The following is an 18054-nucleotide window of genomic DNA, read 5'->3' as shown; positions in this document are numbered from 1 at the left end:
GTGGTGCTTACAAAGCCTCATGTGATTCTCCCACATCTTCAAGTGAGAAACCAACCATCAATGAGGAATTGTAATGCCCCGAGACCGGAGTTTCAGAAGACTTCCAGCTATTTCGAGTTTCGCCATGTGTTTTATTTTTGTTTGTTGCATTTCTTCATGTCATCTCTTGCATTGCATCATGTCATCATGCCATCATGTCATTTAATTTTTAAAACCTCAACTAAATAAATTGCATAGATCTTTGATCTATTTAAATCGAGGGAGTTGACATGGTGATTTCTCTTCATAACATATCCTCCCAATATTATTTAGGGAGCTAATAAATATTCCACTAATTTGGAATTCACCATAACACACTTGCAAATATTCCATGCCTTTGTTATATCACTTCTTGACCTCAAACTTTGTCCATAAATTCTTTGGTCATTTTCCGGAGCTCCACCAAAAGTCCGAACATTTTTGGACCTTCCTAAACCTCACTTCCTATTCAAATCATTTGAATTTAAATCAAATGAGTTTGAATTTAATCTTTTAATCTTGGCCTTTCTATTTTCTTGGAACGAGCATATTTTTGTGAGTTCGGGAAAATTATCCCCTTGCGCATTTTCTTTCCCTAACCCCCTCTTCATTTTCCTTCTCTTTAATGCTTTCTGTAAGAAAGTATGAGAGGAAGGGAGAGAGAGAGCCTGCAGCCCAGGCCAGCCCACCTCTCCAGCTGCAGCCCACTACCTAACCAGCCTAGACCAGCCGGCCCAAGGCCCAGCCGCAATGCCCACTGCTAACCCTAGCCGCACCCAGCGATCTCTCCCTCGATCCATCCCCCTCGTTCCCTGCCAGCGCCGCCACCACGCAACACGCATCGCTCAAACCCGGGACCCAATCCCCATCTCCTTCCTCGCGTCGCCAGTGTGCTCCTCCCTCATCTCCCTCGATCCCACACAGCGCCGCCGCTCCTCCTCGTCGCCCCGCGCCTCCCGGAGGGCCACCTGCGTGCAACCCCGTCGCCTTCGCCGCCCTTCTGCTACCTCGCCTCCTTCCTCTCCTCCTCCATGGCGCCTCCCCTTCTCAACCGCGCTCGAACCCTCCTCCTCGCCGCCCCTGGAGCCGCACCGCCTCGGCCTCGCTGCCGGCAGCAGCTGCTGCTGCATCCTCTCGCCGAGGCTGCGGCCTCGCCCTTCCTCCTCCTGCATCGAGCGCCCCCGCTCCACCTCGTCGCGCCCGCCATGGCCCGCGAGGCTATCAGCATCGCCTCCTCCGCATCGAGCCAGGGAGTGGAGCTCCCTGCGCCCGGTCCCCTCGCCGGCTTGCCGCCTCCTACCTCTGCCGCTAGGCCTGGCTGCCGTCTTCGGCTCCCGAGCGCCTCCATCCGCCGCCCCGACAAGCTGCTGTAGCGTCCTCCCCGTCCCTCGTGCGACCTCCTTCCAGCCAGGATCCGGCGTCTCGAATGCCCCCGCGACCATGCCCTCGGCCCGTTCCCTGCAACCATCTCCGGCCAGGGCTCCTTCGCCTCCTTGCTGCTGCCACTCGAGGGCCCTGGAGTTGCTTTGTTTTGGATCGTCAAGACCGACTACAACTGCTGATGCGTCAAGTACCTTGGAATGTCTACGCCTTCGTGGATTTCTCCAGGTTCACCGGATGCCTAGTACGACTACAGGACCGGAACGCCTACTACAGGGATACGCCAAGTTCCGCTCCGAACGTGTACGACTACACCCGGTGATGCGACAAGTACCCCGACAACATGTACCTCGACGACCCGCCAAGTACCCCTTCGGATCGCCATGTTCATCTACCACTACCGTCTACATGTACGACTACGGCCCGTGAACGACTACTTCCACTACGCCCCGTGTACCACTACTGTCGACCCTTGAAGATTCCGTGGACGTCAAGTTCCTCGTTGTGACCCCGAACAACTACGAAACATGTACCACTACTTCCACATCATCACGAGAACGTCTACTTCCCTCGACAAACGCGAACCGCTCGGAAACACTCGCTTCAAAGGTATAACCTCCGAGACGACCGACCGTGATCGAATGCATGTGTTGTATGAGATGCTCGAGTTTTGCACCGTGATCGAATCATCCTTGCGATGCCCCTCTTTTGCCATGCCACCGTCTCGTGGGAACCCGGAATCCGGGATCACCCCACCACCTTTTGCATGACACACTAATCCGCACACTTCTCTCTTGCATCGGTATCTCCGTGAGCTACCGGAACCGATATGTTGCCGTGGCACCATTTTCGGATATGCTGCCGTGGCACCATTTTCGTTATCGTTGCCGTGGCACCCCTTTTGTTCCGCCATGGCGACCAAATGCTCCCTATCATATTAGATGTCAACATTTTCATAAAATTGGATAAACTTGTAATTGTCATCTGCATCATGTTAACAACATTTAAATGCTTAAAAATTGTTGTTGCATTAAATTACTAAATGACATGGGGACTTTCCGAAATTGTTGTTTGTTGTTTCTGGCCTACTTAAACTTGCCAAATAGTTAGTTTATTTATGCTTCACCCCTTGCCATGTTTAATAAGCATTTAATATTGTTTTACCTAAATGAGAGAGAACTAAATAATTGTTGTGGTGTTCCGTCAATATGCAACTCGTTGCATATTGAGCTCCACGTAACTTGTAGTATTGTTTGTGTGCTTTGCCATGCCATGCCTCTTTAAAGCGGACATGCATCATACTTGTTTGTGCATCATGCCATGATTATGCTTGTGTGTTTACCGCGTTGTTTGCTTCTTTCCGGTTTGCTTCTCTCGTTAGCTTCGGTTTCGTTCCGGAGTTGTGAGGATTCGTTCTATCGCTATGATGAGCTTCCTATCCCTTGTTTACCATGCCTCCCATATTGCCATGTCAACCTCTAACCTTTTTCGCCCCTCCTAGCAAACCGTTGCTTGGCTATGTTACCGCTTTTGCTCAGCCCCTCTTATAGCATTGTTAGTTGCAGGTGAAGTTGAAGATTGCTCCATGATGCACAGGATTATTTTGGGATATCACAATATCTCTTATTTAATTAATGCATCTATATACTTGGTAAAGGGTGGAAGACTCGGCCTTATGCCTGGTGTTTTGTTCCACTCTTGCCGCCCTAGTTTCCGTCATACCGGTGTTATGTTCCCGGATTTTGCGTTCCTTACGGGGTTGCGTGATTTATGGGACCCCCTTGATAGTTCGCTTTGAATAAAACTCCTCCAGCAAGGCCCAACCTTGGTTTTACCATTTGCCACCTAAGCCTTTTTCCCTTGGGTTCTGCAGACTCAAGGGTCATCTTTATTTTAACCCCCCCGGGCCAGTGCTCCTTCGAGTGTTGGTCCGAACTGAGTAGACTGTTGGGCCACCTCGGGGAAACTTGAGGGCTGGTTTTACTCGTAGGATGTCTCATCCGGTGTGCCCTGAGAACGAGATATGTGCAGCTCCTATCGGGATTTGTCGGCACATCGGGCGGCTTTGCTGGTCTTGTTTTACCATTGTCGAAATGTCTGGTAAACCGGGATTCCGAGTCTGATCGGGTCTTCCTGGGAGAAGGTCTATTCCTTCGTTGATCGCGAGAGCTTGTCATGGGCTAAGTTGGGACACCCCTGCAGGGTATAATCTTTCGAAAGCCGTGCCTGCGGTTATAGGCAGATGGGAATTTGTTAATGTCCGGTTGTAGTTAACTTGACACTTGACCTCTTTAAAATACATCAACCGCGTGTGTAGCCGTGATGGTCTCTTTTCGGCGGAGTCCGGAAAGTGAACACGATTTGTGTTATGTTTGAAGTAAGTAGGAGTTCAGGATCACTTCTTGATCATTGCTAGCTTCACGACCGTTCCTCTTGCTCTCTTCTCGCTCTTATTTGCGTATGTTAGCCACAACCTCACCTCATTACCACTTCCTACCCATAAGCTTAAATAGTCTTGATCTCGCGGGTTTTGAGATTGCTGAGTCCTCATGACTCACCAGATACTACCAACAGTTGCAGGTGCCGATGATTCCAGTTCAGGTGATGCAACCGAGCTCAGATGGGAGCTCATCGAAGACCTTGGTCGTTGCTATGTTTCGTTTCATGTTTTCAGTAGTGGAGCCCAGTCGGGACGATCAGGGATCTAGGAGTTGGGTTAGCTTCTTTTCTTTTGGTTTCATCCGTAGTCGGACTATGTGTGTACTCTGAATGATGTATGATTTATTATATGTTCAGTGTGTGAAGTGGCGATTGTAAGCCAACTCTTTATCCCATTCTTATTCATTACATGGGATTGTGTGAAGATGACCCTTCTTGCGACAAAACCACAATGCGGTTATGCCTCTAAGTCGTGCTTCGACACATGGGAGCTATAGCCGCATCGTGGGTGTGACAAGTTGGTAATCAGGGCCATCCCCGACTTAGGAGCCCCCTGCTTGATTGTTTGCTGGCGTTGTTGAGTCTAGAACAAAAATGTTTTGAGCCTTAGGATTATATATATCGGAGAGTAGGATTCTTTTACTCCTCAGTCCCTTCGTCGCTCTGGTGAGGTCTCCTGACGTAAATGTTTTGACTTTCCTCTCCTCAAATTTCACTAAAAAAAATTTAGGATCACGCGGGTATCTTGGAATCGTTCCGATGGTTTTGTGACGAGAACATTGTTCTTGGTGCCTCCTGTCTATTCATGTGGCTTTGACCCGGGGAGTTGAGCTCCGAGGTGTTGTCGTCACAATTTTATCGTTGCAGTTCTGGAATACCTGAGTTTTGCCGACATCGAAAATCTCTTTTATGCAGTTGTTGGTGAGATAACCTTGATAACCCAGTACTGGGGCGAGCTCGAGAGTATTGCCATAGCTCGTATAACGGATGCTTTTCGAAGGTTGAGGTACACGATTTCCGGAGTTTTCTTGGTTATGTGTTGACGGATGGATACAGCTTGGATGTAGGAATTGTTAGTTTTGGGTGAGATATATATTGCTTCCCCTGTATCCCCGACACCGGATTGCATAACCAGAAAGTTTCGGGAGTTTTATAGGTGGGAATTCAAGTAGCTCCTAGAATATCTTTTCGACAGATGCATGATATGAGATTGGGGTTCGACATCTAGTGGTCCGCCTTTCCACGGTCGTTTTTACAGTGGTCTCGTTGTGTCTTAAAGAACCCTTGGCTATGCTGGTTCGGGGACACTTCGTATGTCATGTGCACTGCCTTGTACATGATGGTGCTGTACACTCGAGTCCGTGTGGGCCCCACCATGAAAACTTCAGACGAAATCTCTATCATATGTTTGTTTCGGCTTATTCTGCAAGCCAAATCCTTTTTTTGATTTATTTGTGGTATTCGAGTTGCTTCGAAGTCAAATGTTGAATCCATACCTTTCCTAAACGTTGTTCTCATACGGCTATGTGAATACTAATCCTTCTTGATCATCGAGATCGTCATGTTAATTCTTTTCCGACCGGTGTGCTTCTCTTCAAGTGGATCCTAACATTTCAACATTCGCAAGATCAATTCTAAGTTTCCTCAACGGTATCCATTCCATCTGCCCCAAGTTGCCTTTGTTTTCCCGCCCTCCCACCCTTTTTCTTCAAGGACTCAGATTTCTTAATCGGGTATCCATTTTATTGATGGGAAGCCTCTCCATTCTTTTCCGTCAATGTTCTTATCCGGTGATCCCTCGTGAAGATACTAACGGAGCTTTGAGTTCATCATTCTTCATTATTTTTCTTCTCCGTTGGATTCAATTCAAGCTTTGTCGATCATATCCTTTCCTTGTTTCAAATGTTTTTCTCATGCCGGTGTACCTCTTAATCATTCACTTCTTCCTATTCATTTTTCCTGGAGTGCTGAAGATATTTCACAAGACTTATGTTTCCATTCTCAATCCGTTCAAGATATTTCGAGGTTGTTATCTCATTCAAGTCATTTAATTCAACCGACGCAATCCCCCCTTTCAAACAATCGTTCAACGGTGTTTCTCTTGAGTGGGCCCTAATCCACAGGTCTTTTTCCCAGGATCTTACCTGACTCTTCTAATTTTTCTGGAGCTATTCCCAAATTCTTTTGCAAGTTTGACGTAAGAATGAATTTCATTAGTCATATGCCTTTGTCCAAGATCTTCCAAATTCTTTCATCGTTGATTCAACCTTTCTATTCTTTATTATGGAGTGTCTCAACAATTCATGGTGGTTCTCATCGTCATTCTCGGATTTTGAAGACCGAAGAAGAGTTCCTCTTAAATCCTTACCCGTTCTTCCAGAGATTCATGGTTCTAGCTTGATGCCATCTCCTCATAATTGTTTTTGATTATGAGAATTCTTTTCACCCATCCAGAGAAATTCAGGAGTCTTTTCAGTTTCATTCTCCGGAGCCAATCGTCTCAGAATTATTCATTCTCAGCTTTCACCTCTCGTTCTCAAATTCTTACCGGTGCATCGTCCAAATATCCTCTAATCAGTTCATGATCTCTTCGTACTCATGTATCTAAATTCCCTCAAGTATCTTCATTCATTTTCCAATTCTTTCCGGTGAATTGTTCCTTTGCTACTTTCATTTTCAATTCTTACGGTGGTTCACTCAAGATTCCTTTTCTCTTGTTATCATATCAATTCATTTGTTCTTTCCAATTCCACCGGTGGTTCCATCAATACCTTCTTAAGCTTGCGCTATATCTCTCTTAATCCTCTCTATGAGAATAAGTAGTATGACAAATCCATTGCTTGTCATCAATTTAATTTGATGAAGGATAAGCATACAATAAATCTTATTCTTATTTCCGCGAGGTGATTCAATTCTCTTCTTTCGGTGATGGTTCATGATGAAGTAATTCTCGGCTCTAGTGCTTCATCTTTTCCTTTTCCAGAGTTCCAAGTTTTCTCGGTTATATCGTCGCGAAGCTCCATCTAAATCATTGCAAGGATTCACCTTGTGTTTTCAACTTCTCTTTCTTTCTATCATCCTTTTATTACCGGAGTTCTTCATGGAGGCTCAACATGGTGGTTCAGCAAGGATTCTTTTCATTCTTCAATTGTTCTTCAAGATTTCTCTCGAAGTTATGACCCGCCAAGCTATACTCAAAAATTAAATAGGGTGCTCAACACATGTTTTGTTTTGAGGCATTCAAACATTCTTCATCTGGCATTCTGAAGTGCAATTCCTTCTATCTTATCTTTCGAGATGGTGTTATGTCACTCTTGACAATTTCCTTCATGTTTCATGATACATATGTTGTCAAGAACGAGGTATTTTAAATCCATCAATCTCTCCGTTGGAGTTATCTTGGTATAGATTTCACCTAAAGCCTTCCCTAAGGAATGTTGTATTGTGGTGCTTATCAATGGTCCAAGTTTTTCTCCTATCCTCTCGGCAAAAGCAGTTTTCATCTCTTCGTTGATCTCAAGAAAGCAATTGTTTCCGTTAGTGGCCGGTTGTCACCTCATAATTTTGAGATGTTTTCCATAAGCCCACTACAAGCTTATTCGTTTCGTTGTTGGTTTTCCAACAACTCCGTTATAACCTTCTTGGAAGGGTGCTTTCCAAGCTCATTTGTGGCAGAAGTTGGCATTTTCTTCTCCATTCTGTTATTCAAATGATCTATCTTCTATTCTTTCTTCCGAAGGCATTGTGATGTTGCTCTCTTCACTCATCATCGCGAATTGTGAGGATCGTGTTCTTTTCTTGCTTATCCATTTAATCGGAGTGTTGCGTCACCTCTTCAAGTTCGTTTTCATCATATCAAGTCTTGCATCTGTTTTCAACCGGAGTGCTGTCCGATTTTGATCTTCCTTGTTCCTTGTTTATCTCGTTTCAACCAGAGTGGTTCCGATTCCTTCTTGTCCATTGTACTCGTCATTCATAGCTTTGCAACCTCCAAGGTTCAAATGGTGTTCCTTGTTTCTATTTTCTACCGCAGTGCTCTCAATTGTGTTCAACTCCGTTGTGTTCTTTCTTTCAATTTGTTCAACCTCTCAAGGTTCTTTGGTTTCACTTATTTGTCGAAGAAGCAACTTAGTTTTACCTCTTCTCTTCCTCTTCTGTTTCTCTCCGGTGCCATCCTAGATCTCGGGACGAGATCCGCTCGTAGTGGTGGAGTGTTGTAACGCCCCGAGACCGGAGTTTCAGAAGACTTCCAGCTATTCTGAGTTTCGCCATGTGTTTTATTTTTGTTTGTTGCATTTCTTCATGTCATCTCTTGCATTGCATCATGTCATCATGCCATCATGTCATTTAATTTTTAAAACCTCAACTAAATAAATTGCATAGATCTTTGATCTATGTAAATCGAGGGAGTTCACATGGTGATTTCTCTTCATAACATATCCTCCCAATATTATTTAGGGAGCTAATAAATATTCCACTAATTTGGAATTCACCATAATACACTTGCAAATATTCCATCCCTTTGTTATATCACTTCTTGACCTCAAACTTTGTCCATAAATTCTTTCGTCATTTTCCGGAGCTCCACCAAAAATCCGAACATTTTTGGACCTTCCTAAACCTCACTTCCTATTCAAATCATTTGAATTTAAATCAAATGAGTTTGAATTTAATCTTTTAATCTTGGCTTTTCTATTTTCTTGGAACGAGCATATTTTTGTGAGTCCGGGAAAATTATCCCCTTGCGCATTTTCTTTCCCTAACCCCCTCTTCATTTTCCTTCTCTTTAATGCTTTCTGTAAGAAAGTATGAGAGGAAGGGAGAGAGAGAGCCTGCAGTCCAGGCCAGCCCACCTCTCCAGCTGCAGCCCACTACCTAACTAGACTAGACCAGCCGGCCCAAGGCCTAGCCGCAATGCCCACTGCTAACCCTAGCCGCACCCGGCGATCTCTCCCTCGATCCATCCCCCTCGTTCCCTGCCAGCGCCGCCACCACGCAACACGCATCGCTCAAAGCCGGGGCCCGATCCCCATCTCCTTCCTCGCGTCGCCCGTGCGCTCCTCCCTCATCTCCCTCGATCCCACACAGCGCCGCCGCTCCTCCTCGTCGCCCCGCGCCTCCCAGAGGGCCACCTGCGCGCAACCCCGTCGCCTTCGCCGCCCTTCTGCTACCTCGCCTCCTTCCTCTCCTCCTCCATGGCGCCTCCCCTTCTCAACTGCGCTCGAACCCTCCTCCTCGCCGCCCCTGGAGCCGCACCGCCTCGGCCTCGCTGCCGGCAGCAGCAGCTGCTGCATCCTCTCACTGACGCTGCGGCCTCGCCCTTCCTCCTCCTGCATCGAGCGCCCCCGCTCCACCTCGTCGCGCCCGCCATGGCCCGCGAGGCAATCAGCATCGCCTCCTCCGCATCGAGCCAGGGAGTGGAGCTCCCTGCGCCCGGTCCCCTCACCGGCTTGCTGCCTCCTGCCTCTGCCGCCAGGCCCGGCTGCCGTCTTTGGCTCCCGAGCGCCTCCTTTCGCCGCCCCGACAAGCTGCTGCAGCGTCCTCCCCATCCCTCGTGCGACCTCCTTCCAGCCAGGCTCCGGCGTCTCGAGTGCCCCCGCGACCATGCCCTCGGCCCGTTCCCTGCAACCATCTCCGGCCAGGGCTCCTTTGCCTCCTTGCTGCTGCCACTCGAGGGCCCTGGATTTGCTTCGTTTTGGATCGTCAAGACCGACTACAACTGCTGATGCGTCAAGTACCTTGGAATGTCTACGCCTTCGTGGATTTCTCCAGGTTCACCGGATGCCTAGTACGACTACAGGACCGGAACGCCTACTACAGGGATAAGCCAAGTTCCGCTCCGAACGTGTACGACTGCACCCGGTGATGCGACAAGTACCCCGACAACGTGTACCTCGACGACCCGCCAAGTACCCCTTCGGATCGCCAAGTTCATCTACCACGTGTACCACTACCGTCTACATGTACGACTACGGCCCGTGAACGACTACTTCCACTACGCCCCGTGTACCACTACTGTCGACCCTCGAAGATTCCGTGGACGTCAAGTTCCTCGTCGTGACCCCGAACAACTACGAAACATGTACCACTACTTCCACGACATCACGAGAACGTCTACTTCCCTCGACGAACGCGAACCGCTCGGAAACGCTCGCTTCAAAGGTATAACCGCCGAGACGACCGAACGTGATCGAATGCATGTGTTGTATGAGATGCTCGAGTTTTGCACCGTGATCGAATCATCCTTGTGATGCACCTCTTTTGCCATGCCACCGTCCCATGGGAACCCGGAATCCGGGATCACCCCACCACCTTTTGCATGACACACTCATCCGCACACTTCTCTCTTGCATCGGTATCTTTGTGAGCTACCGGAACCGATATGTTGCCGTGGCACCATTTTCGGATATGCTGCCGTGGCACCATTTTCGTTATCGTTGCCGTGGCACCCCTTTTGTTCCGCCATGGCGACCAAATGCTCCCTATCATATTAGATGTCAACATTTTCATAAAATTGCATAAACTTGTAATTGTCATCCGCATCATGTTAACAACATTTAAATGCTTAAAAATTGTTGTTGCATTAAATTACTAAATGACATGGGGACTTTCCAGAATTGTTGTTTGTTGTTTCCGGCCTCACTTAAACTTGCCTAGATAGTTAGTTTATTTATGCTTCACCCCTTGCCATGTTTAATAAGCATTTAATATTGTTATAAATAACGAGAGAGAACTAAATAATTGTTGTGGTGTTCCGTCAATATGTAACTCGTTGCATATTGAGCTCCACGTAACTTCTAGTATTGTTTGTGTGCTTTGCCATGCCATGCCTCTTTAAACCGGACATGCATCTTACTTGTTTGTGCATCATGCCATGATTATGCTTGTGTTTTTACCGCGTTGTTTGCTTCTTTCCGGTTTGCTTCTCTCGTTAGCTTCGGTTTCGTTCCGGAGTTGTGAGGATTCGTTCGACTACGTCCGTTTGTCTTCTTCATGGACTCATTCTTCTTCCTTGCGGGATTTCAGTATAGATGACCTTTACCCTCGATATCACTTCTATCTTTGCTTGCTAGTTGCTTCGTTCTATCGCTATGATGCGCTGCCTATCCCTTGTTTACCGTGCCTCCCATATTGCCATGTCAGCCTCTAACCTTTTTTGCCCCTCCTAGCAAACCGTTGCTTGGCTATGTTACCGCTTTTGCTCAGCCCCTCTTATAGCATTGTTAGTTGCAGGTGAAGTTGAAGATTGCTCCATGATGGACAGGATTATTTTGGGATATCACAATATCTCTTATTTAATTAATGCATCTATATACTTGGTAAAGGGTGGAAGACTCGGCCTTATGCCTGGTGTTTAGTTCCACTCTTGCCGCCCTAGTTTCCGTCATACCGGTGTTATGTTCCCGGATTTTGCGTTCCTTACGCGTTTGGGTGATTTATGGGACCCCCTTGACAGTTCGCTTTGAATAAAACTCCTCCAGCAAGGCCCAACCTTGGTTTTACCATTTGCCACCTAAGCCTTTTTCCCTTGGGTTCTGCAGACTCAAGGGTCATCTTTATTTTAACCCCCCCCGGGCCAGTGCTCCTTCGAGTGTTGGTCCGAACTGAGTAGACTACGGGGCCACCTCGGGGAAACTTGAGGGCTGGTTTTACTCGTAGGATGTCTCATCCGGTGTGCCCTGAGAACGAGATATGTGCAGCTCCTATCGGGATTTGTCGGCACATCGGGCGGCTTTGCTGGTCTTGTTTTACCATTGTCGAAATGTCTGGTAAACCGGGATTCCGAGTCTGATCGGGTCTTCCTGGGAGAAGGTCTATTCCTTCGTTGATCGCGAGAGCTTGTCATGGGCTAAGTTGGGACACCCCTGCAGGGTATAATCTTTCGAAAGCCGTGCCTGCGGTTATAGGCAGATGGGAATTTGTTAATGTCCGGTTGTAGTTAACTTGACACTTGACCTCTTTAAAATACATCAACCGCGTGTGTAGCCGTGATGGTCTCTTCTCGGCGGAGTCCGGGAAGTGAACACGATTTGTGTTATGTTTGAAGTAAGTAGGAGTTCAGGATCACTTCTTGATCATTGCTAGCTTCACGACCGTTCCTCTTGCTCTCTTCTCGCTCTTATTTGCGTATGTTAGCCACAACCTCACCTCATTACCACTTCCTACCCATAAGCTTAAATAGTCTTGATCTCGCGGGTTTTGAGATTGCTGAGTCCTCGTGACTCACCAGATACTACCAACAGTTACAGGTGCCGATGATTCCAGTTCAGGTGACGCAACCGAGCTCAGATGGGAGCTCATCGAAGACCTTCGTCGTTGCTATGTTTCATTTCATGTTGTTTAGTAGTGGAGCCCAGTCGGGATGATCAGGGATCTAGCAGTTGGGTTATCTTCTTTTCTTTTGGTTTCGTCCATAGTCGGACTATGTGTGTACTCTGAATGATGTATGATTTATTATAATTTCATTGTGTGAAGTGGCGATTGTAAGCCAACTCTTTATCCCATTCTTATTCATTACATGGGATTGTGTGAAGATGACCCTTCTTGCGACAAAACCACAATGCGGTTATGCCTCTAAGTCGTGCTTCGACACGTGGGAGATATAGCCGCATCGTGGGTGTGACAGGAATTGAGCCTAATGTTGAAGAATTTCAACAAGTTCTACAAGAATAGAAACAAGGAAAGAAGTTCCAAGTCAAGGTCCTACAATGACAAAAGATCTTCTAGTCGTGAGCGTAATTGCTACAATTGTGGAAGACCCGGACACTACTCCAATGAGTGTACGGCTGACGGTGTCCTGGACTAGGGGGTACTCACCACATCGTCTCCCAACCAGCCGGACCGGGTCGAGGACCCCCATGGCGGTTCACTATTGGGCCAGTTCGGACAGCCCATGCCGCATACAAGGAGGATTCTACAAGACTTGGCACCCAAGAAAAGGACTCCTCTAAACCCTAGGCCTAGCTATGGTGCATATATAAACCGTGGCCAGGCTAGTCAATAGATAATCTCACATTCGTTTCTATAATCTCGTGGTAGATACATATACTCTGTACTACACCCATATGAATACAATCAAAAGCAGCATGTAGGGTATTATCTCATCAAGAGACCCCGAAGCTGGGTAAAACCCCGTGTCCATGTTACCATCGCTCCCAGACGCCTAGCTTAGGACCCCTACTACAAGATACGCCGGATATTGAACTGACATTGGTGCTTTCATTGAAAGCCTGCTAGTGGTCGCCACGGGGTGATGGGAATTCGGATCGTCTCCGGCGTGATCTATGCATCGGAGCCGAGCTTTATGGTCGATGTCGGCTGTTGGTGTCAAAACTGGCGGATATCTGGTAGGGGGTCCCGAACTATGCGTCTAAGGCGGATGGTAACAGGAGGCGGGGGACACGATGTTTACCCAGGTTCGGGCCCTCTCGATGGAGGTAATACGCTACTTCCTGCTTAATTAATCTTGATGATATGAGTATTACAAGAGTTGATCTACCACGAGATCGTAGAGGCTAAACCCTAGAAGCTAGCCTATGGTATGATTATTGTTGTCCTACGGACTAAACACTCCGGTTTATATAGACACCGGAGGGGGCTAGGGTTACACAGAGTCGGTTACAAGGGAGGAGATCTACGTATCCGTATTGCCAAGCTTGCCTTCCATGCCAAGGAGAGTCCCATCCGGACATGGGACAGTGTCTTCAATCTTGTGTCTTCATAGTCCAACAGTCCGGCCAAAGGATATAGTCTGGTTGTCCGAGGGCCCCTAATCAAGGACTCCCTCAGTAGCCCTTGAACCAGGCTTCAATGACGATGAGTCCGGCGTGCAGATTGTGTTCGGCATTGCAAGGCGGGTTCTTCCTCCGAATACTTCATAGAGGATCTTGAACACAAGGATAGTGTCCGGCTCTGCAAAACAAATTCCACATACCACTGTAGAGAGAATAATATTTCCACAAATCTAATTTGCTGACAGCTTTTCTTAACATGACGTTCAGCCGTGATCTGGTCATGACGAACCGTTTTTCCGAGCCTGCCACAACACGTGTTGCAAGGCGGTTTTGGTGGCACGTCTTGTCAAAGTAGAGATCGTGTCCCTCTTTTCATGGGATTGTCATCAATATGGGTGTGGGAAACCCAACCGCACCATCAATTACGGTGCTTGGGGAACAAGCGGTTTTACCAGGCAAGTGGGGAGGTGCAGAATACCTGCTGCCTTAATAGGGGGATAAGGACTCCCATTCACACCCACGCTTTCTTCTTCCCGATCCATTCCCCTCCGCCCGAGCTCCAGCGCCCAAGCGTTCATATTCTCTGCCCACAAAGGCCTTCTGAAAATGTCCGGATCTGGAGCAGGAGGCAAATGGATGGCCTCTACCATCCAGGAGAAGGATATCAAAAAGCTTCGGGAGGTCGGATATCTAGCCAAGAAAATCACCCACCGCCTCCCGACGACGGGACAGATCGTCCCCACTCCGGAACCCGACAAGAGGGTTGTATTCCTTCCTCACTTTGTCCGTGGGCTAGGGTTTCCCCTCCACCCGTTCGTTTGCGGCATCATGTATTACTATGCGATTGATCTTCATGATCTGTCCCCTAATTCCTTCCTCAACATCTCGACATTCATTGTTGTGTGTGAGGCTTTTCTCCGCATCTCGCCACACTTCGGCTTATGGCGGAAGATTTTTAATGTGAATCCCAAGGTAGTGGGTGGCGAACACACCGAGTGCGGGGGCGTTATGGTGGGCAAGATGCCCAACGTCATATGGAAAACAGGCACTTTTAACGATTCTGTCAAGGAGTGGCAACAACAGTGGTTTTATATCACTGAGCCACGTGGCACGGAATGGGCCGCTACTCCCGAGTTTCGATCCGGTGCCCCCCTGTGGCTTACATCCTGGGTCAAGAAGGGCCTGAACTGGTCCTTGTCCGATGAACTGTCGGTGCTACAGATGCGCGTTAAAGATATGGGAGACAAGAAGATTGAACTTGTCAATGTAGTCCAGGTGATGTTAGTTCGCCGGATCCTGCCTTGTCAACACCGGACTTGCAATCTGTGGGAATTCGATCCAACCAAGCACCAAATCCTGCGAGAGTTTTTCGGCTCCTCACACAAGGACATCTAGAAGGTGCTTTTCAAGTCGAGCAAATCATGGGCGGACTCCGCCGAAGACCGCAGGTACCAACTGTCCCGCCCTGCAAGTTCGGTAAGTCATCGTACTTTTTATCCACATAACCCAAGGGAAGCGCCTAATGTGTTTTCCACAACTCTCCTAGCGCTGGACGAAGAAGGCGGAGCGGATCCATTGTCCGGCCCCACTGCCTGAAGAACCGGCCGTCCCACTTCTGATGAAGATGCTGGTCCCGGCGGCTTACAAGGTGCCGAAGAAGACGGCCGAGAAGGAGGCCAAAAAGACCTGGGGTAGCCTTCGTCGCCGCGGCACTTCGGACACAATATCCGAAGGCTCTGATGCCCGTTCCACCCCCGAGGAGGACGTGGAGGATGAGGAAGATGAATCCCCCGAGGGGGGAAGAAAGAAGGGGCGGCTTACAGTTATGGATGTTAATCAGCACAATCAAGCAGGGCTTGACCAGCATCGACATCAAATCAACAACTCCCCTGCAATCACTCAAACCTGCCCCCCAACACGTCTGCCGAGCCGTGACGTCTCAGCCGTCCGATGCAATTATTGTGGTTTCTACGGTCATACGGTCAAATCCTGCTGGCGGTGGCGGTGGGCCCGTCAATGGCAATGGAAACCAAAAACCCTCTCGGCCGCCCCAGACTGCTCCCATTCCACCTCCTCGCCCGCTCCGCTTCCCAATGAAGCCCAGCTCCCTGTTGTAGCTTCTCTGCCACCCAGCACCGCCCTCACCGCCCACCCCGAGCCCTCCACCCTCTGCTCCACCATGACCAACTATCCGGTGAATCCAATCCCGTTTCTGCCGCCCAGCTGGTCGGTCGAGCCTGGTCCGGCGGATCGCAAGGTGCGTGCCAACATGGCCATCAACCCCATTTCGCTGCTCAACAATAGCATTTTGGCCATCGCGGAGGCGAGCAGATTTGTGCCTCTGCATCTCCGGGAAGGACTCCGTGAAACCATTGAAGGGCTGCTGCATGAATCGGGGATGCACACCACCGAAGCTTCTGATCATCCACTTGGCATTGTGCTCTGTTGATGACTATAGTCGCCTAGTCTCTTGGAACAATCCCAAAATTGACCGCCGAGTTGTGCTGATCAAAGTCAGGGTGATCCATCTTCATTTGATCCCTAAGAGCATCATCGTCCGTTAGTTGGGTGGGGATCGTGCTTGTTGGACTGCTGCTGTCTTCATTCTTCATGGTGCTGACTAGAACGCCCACGACCCTGAAGTGCCAGTTGCTGATGAAGATCCTCCGCCTGCCAGTGGCGTGCCACACCCCATGTTCGGAGAAGGACTTACTGCCGAGCAGCTGGATCAGCAACAGCTGCAAAACTGGCTCATACAGAATGGAGTGGCCAATGAACATGGACCTCACAATGCTGCTTATCAGGATGCTCCTCAGAATGCTCAGTGGGATGCGTGGCCGGAGCCCCTAATGCCGCAAATGCCTGCAGCTTTAGTCAATTTCCAGGCCTGGCTTGCTGCCCAGGGACTGCGTGTTCAAGATGGCTTGAGGTGATTGCGGTGGACGTAACTGTTTCTTCGGATAACCTCCATGTCAGCATCTCTATGCACGGTAATGATCTAGCCAATGTCCTAATCAATGGCACAATCCCACGCAGCACTTTTACTTACAACCTGTCTAGCTCCATTTCATCGGTTGTGGATGCTTATGGTCCATGGAGTGCTGGTTATGGTCTGCCACCGCTTGCTCTGCAATCTGCTGCTCTCATCTCTTTTTTCCATGTTGAAACTGCGGACACTCTCCTGTGAGTTCATTTTTCACCAAGCATTCTGAACGTGCCCCACAGGTCATCTACTATTCAGATCTCTGAGATTATTCCTGAAAATGATGCCTCTGCTGAAGATGTTGCTCCCCTGCGTCAACTTACTGAACCTCAGTTTGTTGTGATGGAGTATTCTGAACCCCCAACTGAAGATGATCACTAGTTTGCTCTGCGTGTTGATCTGCAGCGACTTGATCTGCCTGTTAATATGACTGAAACTTCTGACCAATTGGTTATGGCTGAGGATTCTATTACTGTCCTTGTTGACACCTCTGCTCAACAGATGGAAATCTCCTCGATGCCTACTAAAGGTTCAAGTGTTGGGCCTCTTGCTCCGGCCTCTCCCTTTGAGGCCCATGAGTTAGGCCTGGCCCAAGTGCTGCCTACTGGCCCATCACCTGCCCGCACGCGCCGCACTAAGAATCAGGCTCCTTTGGTCACCACTGAAGTTAGGCGCAGCACTCTTTCTACAAGGTACGATGGTTTCATGGTTCCCCAGGTTTCTGATGTTCGAGCTACTGTATCCAAGGTCAAGCCTTGTCAGATACCTACTGCCTGAAGCTCCTCGGCGCCTCCTCCTCACCAAGTTCCCCCGCCCACACCTCTTCATGTCATGCAGGCAATTGGCATTAATTGTTGTGATGTTCCTCCTGCTGAAATCACTGACGAGGCACTGTTGGCTGTTGTTCTCCCTGATGATCAGGCAGGGATGGAGGTTGGCACTACATCGCCCTCCGAGTAACGTGTCAGTTGTTTATTTATGCGCCTTTTCCGTAATTGGAATGTACTTTGTTGGAACATTCGCGGTTTAAATTTGGACAAAAAGCTGCTAGCCTTATCTAATGCTATCTCTGTTAGTGGTTGCGCCATAGTTTGCCTTCACGAAACTAAAAAAAACCCTTGTTGATTTGGCATTCATTAAATCTTGTTGCCCTAAGAGATTTGATAAGTATGCTTATGTTCCTTCCAGAGGTGCCTCAGGTGGCATCCCACAATATGGAATAGCTCGGTCTTTTTGGGTGACGTGATCATATCCAATGATTTCGTTTTGGGTGTCAAGTTCACCAGCACAGTTTCAGCGCAATCATGGACTCTTTATAATGTTTATGGACCATGTACTGGTCCGGCCCGACTGGATTTTATTCAATGGCTTTATAACATGGATATCCATTCAAATGATGACTGTCTTCTTCTTGGTGATTTCAACTTCATTCGTGGCCCGGAAAATCGCAACAAACCTGGTGGTGACCCCAATGACATGTGCACTTTCAATGATATAATC

General features: G+C 48.3%; 1 protein-coding gene across 1 annotated transcript; it reads left to right on the top strand.

Moving 5' to 3' along the window:
- Positions 1-768: 768 nt before the first annotated feature.
- LOC119360682 (mucin-1-like) lies at positions 769-4017 on the top strand. The gene is made up of 2 exons (XM_037626214.1): positions 769-2007; positions 3973-4017. Exon 1 carries the CDS (start codon positions 769-771, stop codon positions 1825-1827), a length of 1059 nt encoding a protein of 352 aa, XP_037482111.1. The 3' UTR covers positions 1828-2007; positions 3973-4017.
- Positions 4018-18054: the final 14037 nt, after the last annotated feature.

Source organism: Triticum dicoccoides, chromosome 2B (genome assembly GCF_002162155.2).
Source record: "Triticum dicoccoides isolate Atlit2015 ecotype Zavitan chromosome 2B, WEW_v2.0, whole genome shotgun sequence".
NCBI classification, from domain to species: domain Eukaryota; kingdom Viridiplantae; phylum Streptophyta; class Magnoliopsida; order Poales; family Poaceae; genus Triticum; species Triticum dicoccoides.
This window is presented reverse-complemented; position numbering and strand designations above follow the sequence as displayed.

Excerpts from the sequence above, each read along its gene's own strand:
- LOC119360682 (XM_037626214.1), top strand. The coding sequence starts at position 769 with ATGCCCACTGCTAACCCTAGCCGCACCCAGCGATCTCTCCCTCGATCC.